Genomic DNA, 20,870 nt, shown 5'->3' on the forward strand with positions numbered 1-20,870 from the left:
AAGATGGCTCCCTTTAAAAGTCTCAGCTTTCCTGATAAAGTAATAACAGGCTCAAGTGACAAAAAAGTCAAGAAATTGAGAGACAGAATGATACTGGTTGAGATATTTAGTGATGAACAGAGTCAATCACCCTTGCATCTCACCAACATGGCTAATATCAACATAAGCACAGTAAGCTGCCACAAATCCTTTAAGAGTGAAATAGAGTAACCTACTCCCTCTCTTATACTAGCATTTAACCTTCTCATACTACCGGAGAAAATAAGAGTACGTTACATATCTATTCAAGTACATTCATTCATTCCCAACCCTCAGCGATGTTTCAGTGTCAAAGTATGACCACACTACAACTTCTTGTCAAACACTACAATAGGTGCTCAATGCACAAAAGAAGGTCACAAGACCTTCTCACTCTGACTGCCAGAAGGAAGAAAAATGTGTTCATTGTGGGGAATCACATTCAGTTCACTCATGAGATTGCCCAACTTTTAAAGGAGAGAATACAATTTGTACTGAGCAGAAGCTATCTTCTGAGAGTATAAAAAAAAACTGAACTTTCAGAACCTGTTAAAAAAAGGACATCTCTTTTGCAGCCGCTACATCAAAACAAATACAGGTAATCACCAATGCAAATCCTGCATTGAAATGGCTTGTTCAGGAGTAATTAATCATGTCGCCTCGCTCAAAACCATTATTTCAGAGCTAACGAAGAATACAAGCAGAAGAGTCTACCGAAAACCACTTTAGTCGGTACACCCCGAAATAAAATTTCTGCTGCACTAGCAACGGAGCAGACTACCAAGATCCCTATGAAGGGATCTATTTAAAAAATGCCTGGTACAGTATCTCCAGCCTCTCAGGCTTCCAAATCCCCACCACCATCTTGAGGTCGTTTCGAGGATATTGTGGTGCATTAAGTGCCCAAAGAAGCAAAGGACTTCCTAAAAACTATTAACAAAAAAAACCGTACAGTATTTGAGAAATAATCTGCACGCAGTTTTGTATGTAACAGGAAAAGCATACATTTATGGGTACAAATGCTATTCATTGGGATGTTTCTGGTCTCTGTTCTCGCCATGAGGATATTGAAATCGTACTAAAGGAAGAAGATCCTTCAATACTGTGTCTGCAGGAGACTCACCTCCGTCCCAGGATGTGTGTCCTTTCTCGGATACGTCTGTGAGAGATGCGATTATCCAGCTGCGGGTAGAGGATGAGAAGATGTAACTGTTTTTCTAAAGGGAATAATATTAGCCACGCAGATACCACTAGATACAAGACATTCCTGCAGTCTTAGTAAGGATATTGGCTTCGTTTAAAAATTAATATCTGCAGCTTATATCTTCCCTGGAATTCCGTTTAGGTCGTTAACAGGGATTTTCCTCAGAGTTAGATACGCAGGTAAGTGGTTAGGAAAGCAGAGATTCATTTAGCCAATACAAGAAAAGTAGTGATGCGATCCATCAACTTTCCAATTTTACACACTTGATACTCGTTAGGGTAAGTGAATACATCCAGCTACATCTGGAAAACTAAGGCGGCCTGATGTTCCTTGGTGGAAAGAAGAATGTAGAAGTGTATTAAGGGATTATCGCAGGGCTTTACGTAATTTCAATCGTAGGCCTTTCTTTTTCCTGTTTAGCCTCCGGTAACTACCGTTTAGATAATTCTTCAGAGGATGATATGTGTGAGTGTAAATGAAGTGTAGTCTTGTACATTCTCAGTTCGACCATTCGTAGGCCTAGGACAGAAATTCTGTCCTACCGCAATGCGAGAGCTGAATGCCGTCAAGTTTTTCGGAGTGCTAAGCGAAAATCACGGCTAAATTATACCAATACCATTTCTTGGACAACTCCATCATCGGTTGTTTGGAGAAAAGTGTTGGCCATGTGTGGATCAGGACAGTCACCACCGCCGATTGGACTGGAAATCAACAGCATCCTCGTTACCGCGTCAATTGACGTGGCGAACATGTTCGATTATTCTTTTAGGTCAGTTTCACTTACATCAGCCTACTATCCTGAGTTTATGAGGTATAAGTTGTAGGTAGAAAGTGTGCCTTTTACTATCGGAGAGTCGCAAAATGAATTAAACATTGCTTTTTATTTTGATGAACTAAAGTATGCCTTGAATAATTCCCGTGAGGCTTTCCCTGTAAATGATAATATCAGGTTCAGTTTCTTATCTCACCTCCCATATAATGCATTACATCTTTTGTCTATTTACAATACAATATTCTCTGACCAGCTGTTTCCAGATTATTGGTCAGAAGCATTGGTGATTCTCGTGCTAAAATCTGGTAAAGATAAAGCGTGCCTTCAAGTTACTCTTAGAGTAACTTGACCTGTACACTGTGCAAGTTGATGTAATGAATGATAAACCGTTATCTAGTGTGGTACCTTGAAATCCTAATTGCCCCCGAATAATGCGGTTTCTGCCAAGGTAGATCGGCGATCGATCATGTAGCTACCCTGAAATCTGTTATTCAAAACGACTTTCTACTTGGCCAACACCTGGTTGCTGTATTTTTTTATATGCAAAAGGCGTATGACACGGCTTGCGTGAGGAATCAGACACTGCGTGAATGGGATATACAAGGGAATCTCCTTGCATTTATCAGGGGTTTCCTGAATAGTCGTCGATCCTTTTGAGTTCGAGTTGGAACCACGATATCCGAAAATTTCGTACTAGAAAACGAAATAACACAGAAAAGTGTCCTAAGTGTTATCTTATTTGCCGTAGCCATAGATTAACAAACTGCTTGCAAAAACCCGTCATGTGTTCTTTATTTGCTGATGACTTTTAAATTTAAGTAGCATCTAAAACTTTAGCTACCTAAGAATTTAGCTTAGTGAGAGGCTGCTCCAAAATACACTAACCCTTTAGATCGTTGAGTAAAATGACGGGATTTACGTTTTCTCTGGAGAAAATGAAATGTATCTGCTTTTCATGTTTGAAGGAAGATGTTGCATGGTGAACTGTTTTTGCATGGTGAACCACTCTCACGGGTTAGATCTTCAGGAATGTGGTTTGACCAACGACTAACGTGGGTAACACATTTAAAGGAGCTGAAGGTAAAACATCTTTTCCTTTCTTTTTCCTGTTTAGCCTCCGATAATTACCGTTCAGATAATACTTCAGAGGATGAATGAGGATGATATGTGTGAGTGTAAATGAAGTGTAGTCTTGTACATTCTCAGTTCGACCGTTCCTGAGATGTGTAGTTAATTGAAACCCAACCACCAAAGAACAGTATCCACGATCTAGTATTTAAATCCGTGAAAAAAAAATTGACTTTACTAGGGCTTGAACGGTGGAACTCTCGACTTCCAAATTAGCTGATTTGGGAAGACGCGTTCACCACTAGACCAACTCGGTGGGTTGAAGGTAAAATATCTAAAAACGCTAAACATACCGAGAGTTTTAACTAATACTCGATGGGGCACTGATCAAGTATAAATGTTGCGCTTTTACCAAAATCTAGTCCGTTCCCATTTGAAATACGACTGCATGGCTCCACTCGGTCCACCGCTGTTAGAATGCTAGATAAAGACCACCACCGTTCATTCGTCTTGCAACAGGTGCGTTTCGTCCAAGCCCTGTGGTAAGTCTGCTGGTGGAAAGCCGTGAGCCATCCCTTTTGAATAGACAAAACCAAGTAATCTGCAGTTACATAGCTTGTATTAAAGCGCAACAAAATCATCGAACCTTTGAATTGATGCGGTGTTCTCTAACTCACAACTGAATGGATACTAGGAACAGCCGAGATTTACTGCTCCACTAGTCATCAGAATACAGTGCCTTTTCTTAGCCGTAAATATACAATTACCTCCAGTTCTTACTTTCCCTTCATGTTATTACCACACTGGCGGTCTTTTCTCGTTAATTACTGATTTGTCTTTGTCAGTATCATAAGAAGAACACAAATTCAGATATGTTACGAGAAAAATGTTATAATTTTATAAACGTGAATCCTGATGCTATAGTTTATACAGATGGCTCTAAAAACAATAATTCTGTTGGTTGTGGTTGGCAACAGAATATACATGTTTGACCTTCTCAGCCTCATCAGTATTTTAGTTGCACTATTAGTAAGGTCTTATAATTAGCCCAACATTTCAACACTTATTTGTCTGCTCAGTTTCCATGAGTGCCTTACGGGCGATTAGTAACATGTACTCCAGACACTCTATTGTAAGTGAGATTCAGAGTGTTATTTCTCAAATGACTCAAAGTAATACAACTGTAAGGTACTGCTGAATCTCCAGCCATATTGGAATTTCAGGCAATGGCACACTGATAGTGCAGCAAGTGAGGCTTGTTTCACCAATCACGTTGTCTCAAACAATGTTATCTGTTTTCTAAAGAAGGTTCATGATGAGTGACAAAGTGACAATCAAGAACACTTGTATTATCATGGAGCTCCCTCATGCTGAAATAACAGTTAAGAGGAGGTTATTATCTGCCATTTATGAATAGTGCACACTAGGCTCTCTCATTGATATCCGATGACACAGATGCACCAGTTTGTGCTCACTGTCACTGCCAACTAGCTGTGCACCCTGTCCTTGTGGATTGAATCTGTTATGCAGCATTGTCTCGCAACTTTAAACTATGAACTACATGCGAATACATTGGGAACAATTATCTAATCTTTTATGATTTATCAGAGCTGTTCATTTATATTCAAATATTTGAGTATTCAGTAATAGCTTTCAGCTATTTATACCATTTGGCATATAGCAGATGATAATTTTAGTGTTTTAATTTACATTATTGATATATTTCAGTGTGGTTTTATTTCACTTTCTTGGTTTTTAGTTTTTAATTGTTAATTCTTAGTATATATTTATGTACTACATCAATATCTATCCAGGCACTGATAATGACATCATTATGCACTAAGGAAAAAAGTAAGGATAAATGCCTAAATATACTAACCTCGTATTAAATAAATACAATCTAAAATTGTACTGAAAACTTGCTAATGAAAATTTTTATCGCAATTGCATATAAGTTTCTTATCAAAAGAATAAACTGTAAGTTTTGAATTTTCTGTTATCCTCATATCACAAAAAATACTTGGCTCACCATTTCTTATGCATATTTCTATTACCATTTACCTTCATATAATATTACTGCTCTAGTTTTACATTGATTAAAAGTACATGATGCACCCAAAAGAAAGTAATTCAAATAATACAAACTATTCTGGGAGGTGATTGCCAAAGGAAGCAATTCAGGTAACCTAAACAAACAAAAAATGTATGGAGAACAAATGTACCTTCTTATCACCTTATATTTTCCATCACCCTTCTGTTCTGTTTCCATCACAGGAACAAATTAGTGAAATTTTAATGATTTTTTTTTTTTTTCATGAAATTTTGTATACATTTACCCAACTACAACTTCTACAAAATAAATAGGTTTGAAAATATTACCTTCAAAATTTCAAAATGGCAGCCATTAACATTTTTTAATCAATAATACCTCTGTATATAATAATTTTATCAAGTTACATAGAATATAAAAATATATTTTTGTAAATGTACATATTTTAATTTTTCTGCCTTTTCATTGTTTTGTTAATAAAACTAAACATGTGTTGTAAAATCAGCTAGAAAACAGCCATAATACGGCAGAAATGATTAAATCAGACAAGTTTGTGGTATAAATACAGAAAAATAATAGTCTGAAATTTTGGCCTTTTTTATTAAAGATTTTTTAAATTAAAAAATACATTGTCTACATAGACAGAAGAAATTTTCTTACTTCTTTTATTTTTGGTATTTTTACACAAAAATTCAAGAAAATTTATTCAGAAAACTAATGTAAAAAAAAAAAAATATTACACGTGTTGCTATAATCCAGAAAGCTTCAACTAGCACAGAGTAACAGTGCCTTTTGATAATTATTTTCTTAATCTTTATGAAACTATAAAAAAGAACACAATTCTTATCTTTGTGATTCTTTTGAATGGGTTTTTATCTAACTGTTTTTCATAGATCCATTTATATTTTAAATAAAAAAGATATTACTTGAATAAAAACTCCTTAGAACTAAATTTTTTTTTTAACTCTTCTATAATCTAAAATCTGTTTAAATTATTCTAAATAAAGTGCTAAAGTCACCTGCTTTAAATAATGTGCCAACTTATTAAATTTAAAAAATATTGAAACTGTATACCCTTTTTAATTTTTAGGGTAATTTTACTTTCCTATCATCATAATAGATCTATGCTGCAAGAATGAATGAAGTATGGTAATCATTGAAGAAAATGGATATGGGTTTTTTGCATTTTTTTGTTTCATGTCCCAAGGACTCAAAAAACAAATAAAACAAGTGGGGGGTAAATGTTCATACATACATATATTCATGTGTTTTGACTGGATAAACTGATATTGATGAAATTTTATACAGAGACTTGTATATATGGGACAAATGTTTTATTAAAATTTTGGGGTTAATATCTCCAGATGGTGGCATAGTTTCTTTGGGGGGGTCATTTTTCTCAAAATTTTACAAACATAATCCCATTTTATATTTTTTTCTTTTTTAACCTTTGGGAACACCATACAGGTATTGCTTCAGAGGATAAGATGAATGATAATTTTTATAGCATGTGAAAAATGCCATGTCTGACCAGGATTCAAACACAAGACCCCAGGATGAAAGGCAAAGATGCTACCACTTGTGCCACAGAGTCCAGCCAACCGCGCTTTATAGTAAGCTCAGTATATTCATGCATGCTTATCCTAGCTTTTTTAAAAAATTTTGCGTAAAAATTTCCTCTTCCCCAAAAATTGAAAAAGGCTTCGTTTTATTTATTGCATATTTTTTAACCAAATTTTCTTTAAGTCTTCCTAACAACAGTAATACTGCAAATAGCCGACAAAATACTTTGGAACAATATTGGGAGTGGGGAAGCCAGTGATAAAAATATTGATTTTTTTTTTTTAATTTTTAAACTTTTTCATGTTATTTTTCCACAATATAAGAATAAACAATCAATATCCGTTATATAAAAATTTTGTTGTGACCTTTTTTTTGCATTTGCTAGACTTCATTTTGTAAGTTTTGATAAAATAATAATGATTTAAAAGATAAAGGTTGTTTTGGAGTATTACATCAGGTCACAAAACTCATGTAAAAAACACACACAGATCAGTATCATTTGAAAGAAGTACACAATGTATTAGAATTATTTTTGTTATTTTTTATTAAGCTTACTTATTACATAACCTTAAAGCACATGAAAATATAAGAAACTTTTTATATTATGAAAAAATGAAATGCATTGAATTCTTAGAACTTTAAGGCATGTGCAGAAAGTGTTATAAATAAAAGAATTATTAGATAATATAGCTGAAGCAAAAACATGTATTTTCTGGGGGCAAAACCTGGAATACTAAGAAATTAGTTTCTACCTGAAAGTTCCTGCAATTCTTACCAAATTTTATCAGTTTTCATAAACTATCCTAAGATTTTATTATCTTCAAAACCAAATATGGAAAACATGAATGATAACATTTTTAAATGACCTCCATGCTGACTTTTCTATTCGGCTTTACAGTTCTCCAAATTGTCCATCTCTAATCAACATTCTTATCTGGGGACACACAAAAATTCCTTTTTTGATTACCTCTCTTAATGAAGAAATTTTCTTCCAAGTTATGAAATCCAACACCATTTCTATCCATTATCTTATAAAATTTTTTGAAAAGATTTATATAGATTGAAGGTAAAAGAATCATCTTAAAGTTAACAATTAGGGGATGAACAACATTTTTCTGTCCAGGTGTAAGTTCATCATGCTTTGGCCTTACCTTCCTAATATAATGATTTGTCTTTTCCCTGCTGTCACATTTGCACAAAAAAAAAATTAGAGTAGCCAAGCTGCTATTAACAAACACAATAAATTTTAAATTGCAATATATAATCAAATAGTACTTAAACAGAATTACTAACAGCACAGAAGAAAATTTGTTGCTAATGTGCAAAAGGACACCTTTTAAACTAGTTTTCAAAGAATCGGTGAACAGTCTGTAGAATTATGTTCATGATGAAGTGCATCATGACAACACAAATATTGTAATTACAGTACACTAAAGTATTTTCTTGAAACTATCCTTTAAGATTACACTGGTCAACATAAAATTTGGAACTGAAAAGGGAGTAGATATTCCATTTAGTATTTTATACGCTGAATCTGAATATGTATTCCGAAACAACCCACATATTAAGTTACAACCCCCTTCAGTTTATTTGCTCTGTCATTTGTGGAACAGACAATACAAATAAGTTAGTATATTGTACATTTGCTTTTTCACATTGATATGTGATACATGCTGTAGATGTATATTTGACACACAACAGCGATGATGTCAATTCAGACATTTATAGACATGTCAGTGAGTCAAGTAATGAATAATTCAACATGATGAAATTTTCTTCAGTATGAGTTCAGCTCTTGGTATGCTTGCTGTGTTCTTTAAATGTGGCAGTGGTTTTATCATGCACATATTATAAATATGTGTGCATTTGATGCTGTATTTTATTCGACTCCTTGGTGAAACAATTTTGTGAAGTATTTTAAGTAATTAAGTATTTATAAATGAAAATTAATATTTCTGTTACTTCCATTCTTTAAAAAATTTTGATTTTTACAATGAATAAAAATCGGGCTTGTAAAAATTCTCCAAATATTTTTTATTACATTTGTGGAGAATTCACCATGAAAAGTCAATGAAAACCCATATCAAATCTGCTAAAAACTGCTTACAAACATTATTTTGAGTGTTCCTTGGGTGACAAAGATAAATCCTGGGTTCCATGTGTAGCATGCATGAAGTACTACATAAAACATACCTGGTAGTTAAAAGGAAAAAGAGAGCATTTGCCTTTTCGCATACCTGTTTTGGTGAGAGACTGCTAACTATTATGATGACTGCTACTTTTGCTTAAATGTTACTGGTTTTATACAATAAAAGTAGTATCACATATCCAAATGTTTGATTTCGATCGCTCTAACTTCTTTGAAAGAAATTTCTGATTCTCCAGAAGGCTCAACCGATGAATTCTCAACTTCAATAGATATTAATTACATTCCAGAAGAATCAAATACTGAATTTCATCTCATCACACAAGGAGAACTGAGTGACCTAATTCATGACATATTTGTCGAAATAACATGATAGGTTCACATCTTAAAAAATGCAATTTATTGAACAAGTATACTAAAATTTCAGTATATAGAATCAATGAAAATTTACTGAAACACTTGAGAAGAGATATTTTAATTTGTTTCTGCCATGTTTGGGGCTAACATCTGAACTGGACATTGAAAATGTTATTCATGATTGACATTTATTTATAGACTCTTCAAAAAGAAGCTAAAAAGCAGTGTTGTTGCATAACTTAAATAAGTTTTTTTCTACACTGGCACCACATGCTACAGAAATGAAACATATGGAAGTATATCAAAAATTTTAATAGCTATTAAGTATGACGAACACTCATGGCAAATAATCGCTGATGTGAAAGCAATATTTGGTCTCCAGCATGACTTTACAAAATGTATGTATTTCTTGTGTTTGCGGGATAGTCAGGTTACAGATAAAGATTATGCAATTAAATACTAGCCAAAAAGAAATAAGTTTATCCCAGGAAAGGAAAATGTTGTTGATTATATCCTTGACAAAGCAGATTGTAATATTTTGTCACCTCTACCTAGGTAAAACTAGGCCTGATGAAGAACTTTGTAAAAGCATTAGATAGGATGAAGATGACTTTAAATATTTAGCTGAGGTTTTTTCATTATTAAGTGAAGCCAAATTAAAAAAGAGAATATTTATCGAACCACAAATAAAAAATTTAATTCGTGAAAATATATTTTGACAGCAAATTGAATCCTAAAGAACTAGCTGCATGGAAGTCATTCAAAGATGTCATTACTGGTTTTCTTGCAAACAAAACGGTTGAAAACCATGATCGGTTCATAAATGAACTCTTAGTGAACTACAAAAATTTAGGCTGCAGAATATCATTGAAAATTCATTTTTTTCATTCATTCTCATTTGGACTTTTTCCCTTTAAACTTTGGTGACATCAGTGACAAACAAGGAGAAAGGTTTGTTCCATCAATATATATTGCAGATGGAACAACATTATCAAGGCAGATGGGAAGAATCTATGATGAGTGACTATTACTGGATGATAAAAGAGTGACTTTAAGAATTTTTATGCTAGGTTTATTTAGTATTTTTTATGCTAAATCTGAAAATAAAATCAGTTTTTCATTACCCTTTCTTCATCTTCCTTCAGTACAAAAATAATAATAATTACAACCTTTATTTTGCAGACAGTTATGTTCATTAATTTAAATTAAATTTAAATGAGAAAAAAGAAATTAATGAACATAAATGTCTGCAAAATAAAGGTTGTAATTATTATTATTTTGTACTGAAGGAAGATGAAGAAAGGGTAATGAAAAACTGATTTTATTTTCAGATTCAGCCTAAAAAATACTAAATAAACCTAGCATAAAAATTCTAATTCCCTTACTTTTATCTCTGTTCCAAATGGTTTTGTTGACCTGTGTTATGAAAGAAAGACATTTTACTGTTAATACAGAAAAGATTCCAACCCTTCACTCTAGATCCTAAAGAAACTCTGCTTGCTTAAAATCCTGAACAAGGTTGTTTAATTCACCTTTAGTTATCAGATGAGTTTCGTGGAAACAGGATTCTTTTTAAAAAGTATGTTCATCTTCCTCCTCATGTCAAACTTCAGCAGCTATCTCATATCCCAATTATATCTTCTTAAGATCTTTGATCTTTATACCTTCTAAAGTTAGTTGTGTTGGAGGATGCAGTGCAATCCTCATCATGAGACACTGGCTTAACCTTTGGATTAACTACTTACTTATACCTTTTATCTTTGTAATAGAGAAATAACAGTTTAAAAAATTGTCTCTGTTCACATCACACCACTGGATATGACAAAATTCAAGATGTGGTGGGTCCAGTTCTTATCTTGATCCCCAACTTAACAGCCAAAATATAGTTCATAACATTTTTTAACTAGCGGAGTCAAACTTAATCGTTCTTTAAATGTTAAATCCCCACACACAACAGAAGATATCTGGATCATTTGCACACTTCCTTGGCATATTTATTTATTAACACAGTAACTGTAAATCACAAAACTGAGTGAAAGCACAATATGTGCATATGCAGCAAATGTTTAAACAATACTGGTGTGTTAATTGTATTGTGCAGAAGATTGCTCTTTCCTGACACGTCTTAATCTACACTAAAAGAAACATCATGCATTTATAGATACTGCCTTTATAATGTTATGTTTATAACCGACCTGTACAGCAATTTCAGAGACAGAGCAATTCGTTGGTTGTGTAAACTGTACACATTAACTAATGGTGGATAACCAGTTATTAATAATCACTCCTTTATTTATTTTCAAAATTTTCAGTTCATTAATAAAGCATTGAAATGAATTATAATAATTTATGTTTTTAGTTAAGTTCACATTTATTCACATGTTAAATATATATTAAATATGTCTAGCTAAAACAATAAAAATTTAGTGATGTTGCTAATACATCTTAAAGGAAAGTAAATTCATATAATTAATTCTAACAATAATGAAGATCAGTTGGTTCATTAAAAAATCAAAAGAAAGAAAATTACAGGAAATGCTTACATTAAAAAAGAGGACAAAGAAAACAAATGAATCTGAACAGACTGCCTGTCAAAAAAAGAAATTCTTTTTTCTTATATTAATATGAGAATACCAATATGTTATAACTTAACATCAGGTATATAAATGTTATACTAATATAAATTGTATCAGTAATATTTAGTAATATAAGAAAGACCGAGTAAATGTATTTTACTTTTTTTTTATCAATATAATATATAATGGTGATCACAAATCAATGACAATGTATAAAAATAGTAATACAATAAGAATAATAATCATAATACTAATAGCTTTGTAAAAATAAATGTAAATATATATATATATATATATATATATATATATATATATATTCTTGCAAACTTGTAACTATTACCTTACAGTGACTAGGATCTCTTTAAATATGTTGTTCGTGACACACCTACTGTGAGAAAATATGTCCAATGACCCAAATTACCATGGTGTCATTGGCTAGAAAATGTAAACAATGACTTATTGCACATTTAGTAACTTATTGCATCTGGTATATAATATCTGTGTGGTGTGTGTGTTATATGTGTGTCTGCATATGTACCTGCATGTAGTACATGTAGATGTTAAGTGTGTAGATAGAGTAGAGTGTTACAAGTTTAAGAGCATATGAGTAAGATACACAGATATTGATATAAATACAGAATTTACATTATAATAACAATATATAACATTTATGACCATAATATAAATCGCAATTGAAAACATATTAATAAAATACAATAAATGAATTACAATAATAAAGTATAATATCAATCAATAAAATTATTATTTTAGAAATATTCTCATTAGTAACATGTGAGAGTTTTTTTAAAAAAATAAACAATATTCATTAATTGTCAACTACTGGCAGCAAACAACTTATGCACAGGTCTTCAGAGCTGACCATTAGCAGTCTTTAAATTGATGACTCTAACTAATTGGTCAGGACCTAGATAAGTTTTAGTGATAATCCCAAATTTCCATTGCATTGGTGAAAAGTTCTATTTGGAGATTAATACTATGTCTCCAACAGACAGATTACGCGAAGTGAAACACCATTTATTTCTCTGCTGGAGATAATGAAGATAGTCCTTAGACCATCATTTCCAGATGGATTGAATGAATTTCTGGAGTAAATGCCAACAACATAGATAGTTAATTTCAATTTCTTTGTAATCAGGTTCAAGTAAAGACATAAGTGGACAAATAATAAGAAAATATCCAGGCAACAGAAAATCTCTGGGTCCCTATAATCTGTAGAAACAGTGAAAATAGGACGAGAATTAAAACAGGCTTCAACCTGTTAAAACCATTACAATTCTTCAAAGTTCAAGATTATTTGTCCTACTGCATGACAGATGATATTTTATACTTTTAATTACATTTTCCTGTAAGCCACCAAAATGGGGGTGAATAAGGTGGAATAATAAATGACCATGATATGCTTGATTTTAAATTTTCTGAATTTAATTACTTAAGTCATACAAAATATTCTTGGCAGAATGGAAGTTGGAACCATTATTGGAAAAGATTTGGGTAGGTATACCTATTCATGAAATAAATCTCTTGAGTATTGCTATGAATAACTGTGTAATCAAATCAGACTAATTCTAACTGAATTGCCTTAGTACTGAAGCATATAAAAAGTGCAATATAAGATTTATTTAACGCTTTGAACCACTGCCTGCCATGATGAATTGTAAGTGTGGACCTCCATAGTCTACTGCACAGACAGAATGGAGAAGGTTCTATTCTGAAAAGTGGTAACTTACCTTGTTGAACTTAAGTTTTGAGTTTTTGCGTTAAAATGAAAACATTTATTAATGAAATCAAATGTTAATGAAATCAAACATTTATTAATGATTGATGAAAAGCTTGTTTTAGTAGTTAAGATCCAGTATTTCTGGTGTAATGAATGATGCGTCAACTGTATACCAGAATGTAAAAGATGTAAATGCTCAGCAATAATAATTAATTTAGTTATATTTGCCTTTGAGTGTAGGGTAATAGGATGTTTAGCTTGATAATAAATTAAAGAGTGTTGCAATTTACCTCCCACTCATAATAGCGCTATGTCATCCAGAAATGGGTCAAGTAAAATGGTTTTGCTTTGGTTAAAAATAATTTGAATGTTTTAAGTTTATTTCATCACTAAAATGTACATGTTGAGACTGTTTTACGAAAAAGGTACGGGTTTGATTTAATTCCCTTGTAGTTAAATGACTAGTGATTCATTTGGTCCAATTTAATCTAAAATTGCAAATATATCAGAAACAAAAGCTGAATGTACGAATTTAAAAATGAAAGTTGTGAATAGTTAACTAAAACAGTATATACTAAAGATGTTTATATATTTTTATGTTTTTCTATAAGGCATTCTTGAATTAATGAACATTTAGATACATAAATGAATGATATCCTTATTATAATCATTATGAGTATTTGACCAATGAGATGAAAATTGTAAGAGCCAAGGAGGATCATGCCACCAAAGCACATATCAATTAATTTAGTTTGATTGCAATCCCTAAACAATACATCAGCTGGATTTTCCAAAGACTTATTGTAGAACTATTTAGCACTTGAGATATCTTTTAGAATTTCAGTAATTCTATTACTTACAAATACCTTCCAAGCAGACGGATGTCCATGAATCCAGGGGAATGCTATTGTTGAATTTAAATACATACGTATTTCATTAATATGTATATTCAGAGCATTTATTGCCTTCACTAATAAATGTGTGATTAGTAGACAACTAGATAATTCAAGCCTTGGTAGTGTTATTTGCTTTAAAGGAACAAGTTTTGATTTGGAACAAAGTAAATTACATGAAATTGTTTGATAAGAAAACAAAGTTTGAATGTAGATACAACAGCCATAACCCTTTATGGAGGCATCTGAAAATCTGTGTATTTGGGTTAACCTCAGCGCATTGTTGAATTTAATTGGATGAAATATCTTAATTCAATTAATTACAACTGATTGTATAATTTAAACCATTGAGATAACATCGTTGTGGGTAATCTATCATCCCAATTAATTTTAAGTCGTCATAAAGACTTCACAAAACATTTATGATAGAAAACAATAGGACCAATAAGATCTAATGGGTCAAATACTCCTGCAGTAATATAGAGAATAATTTTTTAATATAAATTTTAGTATCAACAGATTGAGTAATTTGAAATGATATGTGTCTGTAGAATTGTTCCATAAAATGCCTAAACGAAATGCCCGAACACAAATTACATTCCTGGGTTAAAGGAATAGAATAATTATCCTCAGGAGTTGCAATATTATTAACTATTGATGAAATGAGAAACCACAACAGATAGGTTCATCTAGATGGTCAGAGCCTGAAATAAAATCAACATAAATATCATTTTTTATAGCACTGCATGCTAATGGAAATCTCTTTGGGTTTTCATTTGATATTTGAATTAGGCATTTGTGGCTTAGTATGGAGCAGAAGCGGTTCCATGTGTAATAGTTCTAAGTGCAAAATGTTGTTTTTGATTTGGAGATTCATGCCACAAAATACATTGTAAATTAGTGTCATAAGGTTTACTAGTATTTGACAATACATTTTTGATATATCCAATGTAATGACAGTTATGAATTCTAAATCTAAGTATTATTGAAAATAAATCCTGCTGAACAACAGGCCCAAGTAATAGTATATCATTAAGAGATAAAAACCATTAAAGGTTTTAGTTGAGTCATCAAAAACAACTCGCATTTTAGTAGTTAAGACTTGTGGGCTTAAATATTGGGTGGTGAGGTAAGTAATATACATCTGATTCATTAGTTAATAAATTGTCAGAATTAAGTAATGACATATGACCTAATCTTAAGTATTCTTGCATAAGGCGGAATATTCCCTTTTAAGATTAGAATTGTTGTGTAATCTTCATTCCAGATACAAGAACCTATATTTAGCGTTAATGAAAGAATCACCTAGCCACAGTTTATCAGATTTATACGGTAATGAGACAATAAATCTGCCTTGATTGTTCCTAGTGGTATTAAGTTGGAAATCTGTTTCACATGTAGAAGTTTCATTAACTGAAACATCAGAATCAGTATCATCAATTTTCTAAAATTTTTCAAGTATAGTTGAATGACCTAAAAAATTGTTGCTTGAAAAAAGGGATGTATATTCTTATGTCTAAATTTAGTAGGAAGACAACTAAGAATATAGCCCGGCTTAGTCTCTTGAATAATAGGATATTATCTTGAATAAATTTACAAGGTAAAATAAGATTTGAATAAAATTGGGCTCCGATTAAAATATCAATATTATTTGATATATTAAATAGGATCTGCAAAGAATAGATTTTGAGGTAGATTAAGATGAGAAGTTTCAAATATGTAAGGGAAGGTTACTTATGTCTGACAAAACAGCACAATACACCCTGAATGAAACGTTTTTGTATCATGAATGTAATGTATACACTATAATCGTATCTGGATAATGCATTATTCATGCCTGAAATAAGCAAATCTTCTTTATTGAGTTCAACTCCCAATTTGTGAACAACATATGTGCAAAAGTTTAATTAACTGTCTGATTCAAACAAGATTCTAAACAAATGAAAATTATCAAAAACATCATCTACATTATGTACAGCAGTAGACAAGATTACATTTTTGTTTAATTGTAAACAATAGTCATTATTATTAATTTATCATTTCTTAATTTAGAATCATTATGAACAATTGTATTGTGTCCTTTTTGACAAATCACAAACATTATTTGAGTAACATTGATTGTTACTATGACCTTTGTAAAAACATATGAGACAATTATTATGTTCTAAAAAATTCTTTGTTCATCATTGGATAAATTAAAAATTTCTTTTCATTTTTGTAACTGATAATCGAGATTATAAAATAAACAATGTTTAAGGTTAAGTCTAGAATAATAACTAACATTATGTTGTTTATGAATCTTGTTAATGTTTGAAGTAGGATATTTGCGATGAGATTTAAATGCATTGTTGTAATGTGCTGTCCTTTAACATTTCCAATACTGAATTGTGAGTTTGTAATACTTAAATTAAGATTTTTCAGGATGAGTCATTTCGACTCAAGAAATTCTAGGAACTCTTGAAAGTTTGGACAGCACTTATTTGATAATCTTTCCTTCTATAATCTGGCAGTATTATAATATAGCCTTGTTAGAAATTGAATTACAATGAATTCAAATATGTTAACTGGAAGTTGCATTACTTCAAGTAAGTTTAAAAATGAAGAAATGCCATTAATGAATTTAGATAGAAGATCTGATTCTCTTTTTATAAAATTAATTTTTAAAATGCGATGTGCATTAAAATATGCAATCATAAATTTATCAAATCGTTTTATCAATAAATCTAATGTGAATTTATAATTTTCATTGGTTAATGGAAGATTTTTTAATAATGGCTAAGGCTTCATCTCTTAGTGACAAATATAAATAATTTAATTTTTGAATATTTGTTAAATCTTTTTGTGTGTGGATTAAATCATTAAATATATTAAAAAAGGGAGGCCATACAAGAATTCATCTTAAATTGATAGTTGCAATTGTAATTGTTTATAGCTGCATCTATAAAATGTTCTTTATTTACTCTATGCTGGCTATTTAATAAATGTTGCAACTTACATTCTATGTTGCATAAATTTTCCTCGATTTGTTCTCAATCTAAAGGTCTAACTACCATCATCAACATCCATTTCTAACTGTATCTAAATGTAATCATATTTGCGGTGCAAATCAAGCAGATTTCGTAATTTGACTTGCAAAGTGTAGCTGTCATCTTGTGATGTGTCAAATTTATCCACGAATGTTCCAAATCTTGTAATGATAGCCTTAATTGATTTTCTTTGTCTTAATAATTGTTCTTTATCCATGATGATTACAATAACTAATACGGCCAAAAAAAAAACAAAATAATACTAAATTACACAAACATTATATAGATAATGGTGTTAACGTAAATTATGAACCCAGTTTCAATGTAGTGAAGAAAACAACAAAATAACATTTTTGTTTATTCATAAATTATTATTACTGAAGATCACCAATGAAGATTGAATTTGCCAAGCTGCAGTGTATTTATATATATCACAATATTAGAACTTCATACGTTGTTGATATTTCACATTATTTAATTATCCAGTCTTATCCATATTTTTTAGTGATCCAGCCCAGACGACCAAAAAAATGTACAACAATTTCAGCCACGGAGCAATTCATTGGTTGTGGAAAACTGTATACATTAATTAATGCCAGATAACCAATTATTAATAATCACTTACTTTATTTACTTTCAAAATTTACAATTCAGACACTGCAATGAGTTATAATAATTTATGTTTTTTTAGTTAAGTTCACATTTTAAATATATATTAAATATGTCTATCTAGAACAATAAAGATTTAGTGATGTTGCTAATACAACTTAAAAGAAAATAAATTCATAAAATTAATTCAACAATAATTAAAATCAGTTGGTTCATTAACAAATCAGAAAGCAGAAGATGACAAGATGTTTATATTAAGCAAGAGGACAAAGAAAACGAATGAATCTGAACACCACCCTATGCTAGAAATCATTTAAAATATTCTTTTAAAATATAAGTTATTTCTAAAACAATATATACAAAAGCAGTAACTTCAAGGTGTTATCACACAAAAATTAAGAATGATGAAAAACTTCTGATGCATTTAATTCAGTATAAAAAATTATATTAGGAACACAATAAAACTTTCATTTGCCGAAAACTGTGTTTATTAGTGTAACCACTAATGGATATCTTGTTGATTTTATACGTGCTTTTAATCTGGATTATATGGGGTGGGATATTGGTATGAAGTAGTATTTGTTTGTGTAATTAATTATGTGTTTTTTTATTTAATGCTGATATGCAGAATAACTTACTTTGTAATCCAAATGAAAATTGATTTCTGTTTTTCATTAATCATTTAGACTACATAGAAATACAATAAAACAAATTAATTCAGTCACTAACAAATATTTTATTTTAAAATATTATTAACGTAATAGGTTGTCAAACAGATTTCTTAGCATATACTAATAATTCACCGTGAAATACTATCTGGGTGTACAATCTTACTAAAGTTATTAGCTATTACTAAATATTACCTATTTAAGAATACTGTTTATTAGTTTAATGATATAAGTTGATAGCCTTAATTCGTAAAATAAATTATTAACACCTTAATTTTAAATTGTTATTAAAGCAATATGAATATTCATTATAACAATATAACTGTATAATTATTTTTCTGCACTTCTAAAGATAAATATAAAAAATGTCATTTTTACACCTGTTTCAATAATAATGTTACATGTTTGTCAGTTATTCTGTTATTATAACATTAGCAGTAACAATCAGTTAATTAAAATGTTCTTTTCCAGGTTCAAAAACTCTTTGAAGAATTTGAAACACAACTGACAGAAGAAAAAGAAAAATTAGCTACTCAGGTTAGTTTTAATAAATCATTACATTAAATAACATAGTTAAAAAATTATCTAATACGTTAAAAAAGATAAATAAAATTACAATTTTCATGTAACGAACTAAAAATGTTAAATCTATGAATAAATATTATGTTATAAGAATAATATTAATAGTGTACAAATATTATTCATTAACCAAATATATCCATTAGTTGGAATACAGTGTTCGTTCAATAGTTAATTAAAATTATGATATAAGAATAGAATAAAATACGATATTAATTAGCATGTTTTCTCAGTAAGACCTCATCACACAGATAAAATGGATGCTCAAACATTCATATTAATTAAAGCACATCACATATTCTGGAGAGAAGTTTAAAAAAAAAATTAATGCCTTTACTAACCAAATTTTCTTAAAAACTTCAACAATAGAAAGGCTGTTCAACAGACCAGTCATTTCTAAATTGTAAGAATGTTCTTCTGTTGTTTAGTCTATTACTTCTAAATCACTTATAATTATATAGTTATATATAATACAATTGAGTTATATATAAATATAAAAGTGTAAGGAAATATTAAAATTTGAGGCCTGACAAACAATAATTTTAAATGTTCTCTTTATACAGAAATGCAAAAAAATTATTTAGTTAGTAATATGAATTACTAATATTTTTAATTAAACCTATTTTATGATAAAATGTTTACGTTGATAACAATGTAACATTTATTCTAAATTTAATTTTCAGATGGAACTGAAGGAGAAAATACTACGCCATGAACTAAAGGAAACCTCAGAATCAAAAGATAACCAAATTTCTGAAGCATTAAATCTAAGAGATGAAGTACTAGAAAGGTTATATGCTCTTGAAGATGAAAAGAATCATGTTAAAGTTCAAAATATTAATCTCATGAAAATTAAGGTAAACAGAGAAAAAATATAAAGTAAATTTTAATATAATATGTTTATCATAAGTGCCATAATATACATAAAACAAGTACTCAACAAATTACACAACTAATGCAAAATTGGTGTACAAATATTGAAAATTTGATACTTCCACAGGCTAAGTGAACCCAAATCATGTTGCAAAACATATTCTGTGTGTTTTGAGAAATGTTTCTGAATGTTCACTAATAATTCTACCAGTGTATGCACACCGCACCAAACAAGAAGAAATCAGGTCGAGTTAAATCAAGGTATCTAGCAGGCCATCATTCCAATGACATTTTCTTCCATAAAACTTGTTCTCAACAAATGTAATGGTATTCCATGTTTCATGCACTGTAGCGCTGACCTGTTTGAACCAAATTTTTTGCATTTTTTCCTTGTGAAAATAAAACAGATTATTACCTAACACCCTTTCAAACAGGTTGTGAGATTATTGAAAATATATTATTATAAAATATATATCAAAGTAGATAAATTAATCACCAACAGAGTTACAAAACAGAAGCTACCAACAGAGGAACATTTTTGATTCTTAGATTATTACTTTATTTTTTGCATATTGAATGAGTAGTAATAGTGTAAAATGAACAATCATTAATGTAAAATGCATAAAGTTTGTGAGGACACAAACTTTATGGCCTCAGGAATCGAAGTATAAAATAAATTTAGCTAAAATACAGCTTGAAATTCCTCTTCGTACTGAAAAAATTATTTAGA

At 30.5% G+C, this 20,870-nt stretch overlaps 1 protein-coding gene and 1 long non-coding RNA gene across 3 annotated transcripts in view; one reads left to right on the plus strand and one right to left on the minus strand.

Moving 5' to 3' along the window:
- The window catches only part of LOC142322482 (uncharacterized), a 41,615-nt gene extending 34,027 nt beyond the window's left edge, over nt 1–7,588 (minus strand). The window contains exon 1 of the long non-coding RNA XR_012755885.1: nt 7,451–7,588. This is a non-coding gene — a long non-coding RNA (uncharacterized LOC142322482). The remainder of the gene's footprint in view (nt 1–7,450) is intronic.
- Nucleotides 1–20,870, plus strand: part of LOC142322478 (EF-hand calcium-binding domain-containing protein 4A-like) — a 159,567-nt gene that overhangs the window by 127,034 nt on the left and 11,663 nt on the right. For both annotated transcript variants that reach the window (XM_075361601.1, XM_075361603.1), the window contains 2 exons: nt 19,160–19,225; nt 19,951–20,124. In XM_075361601.1, the coding sequence (XP_075217716.1) occupies nt 19,160–19,225; nt 19,951–20,124 (240 nt within the window). The remainder of the gene's footprint in view (nt 1–19,159; nt 19,226–19,950; nt 20,125–20,870) is intronic.

This window comes from Lycorma delicatula, chromosome 3, assembly GCF_047948215.1.
Source record: "Lycorma delicatula isolate Av1 chromosome 3, ASM4794821v1, whole genome shotgun sequence".
Lineage (NCBI taxonomy): Eukaryota > Metazoa > Arthropoda > Insecta > Hemiptera > Fulgoridae > Lycorma > Lycorma delicatula.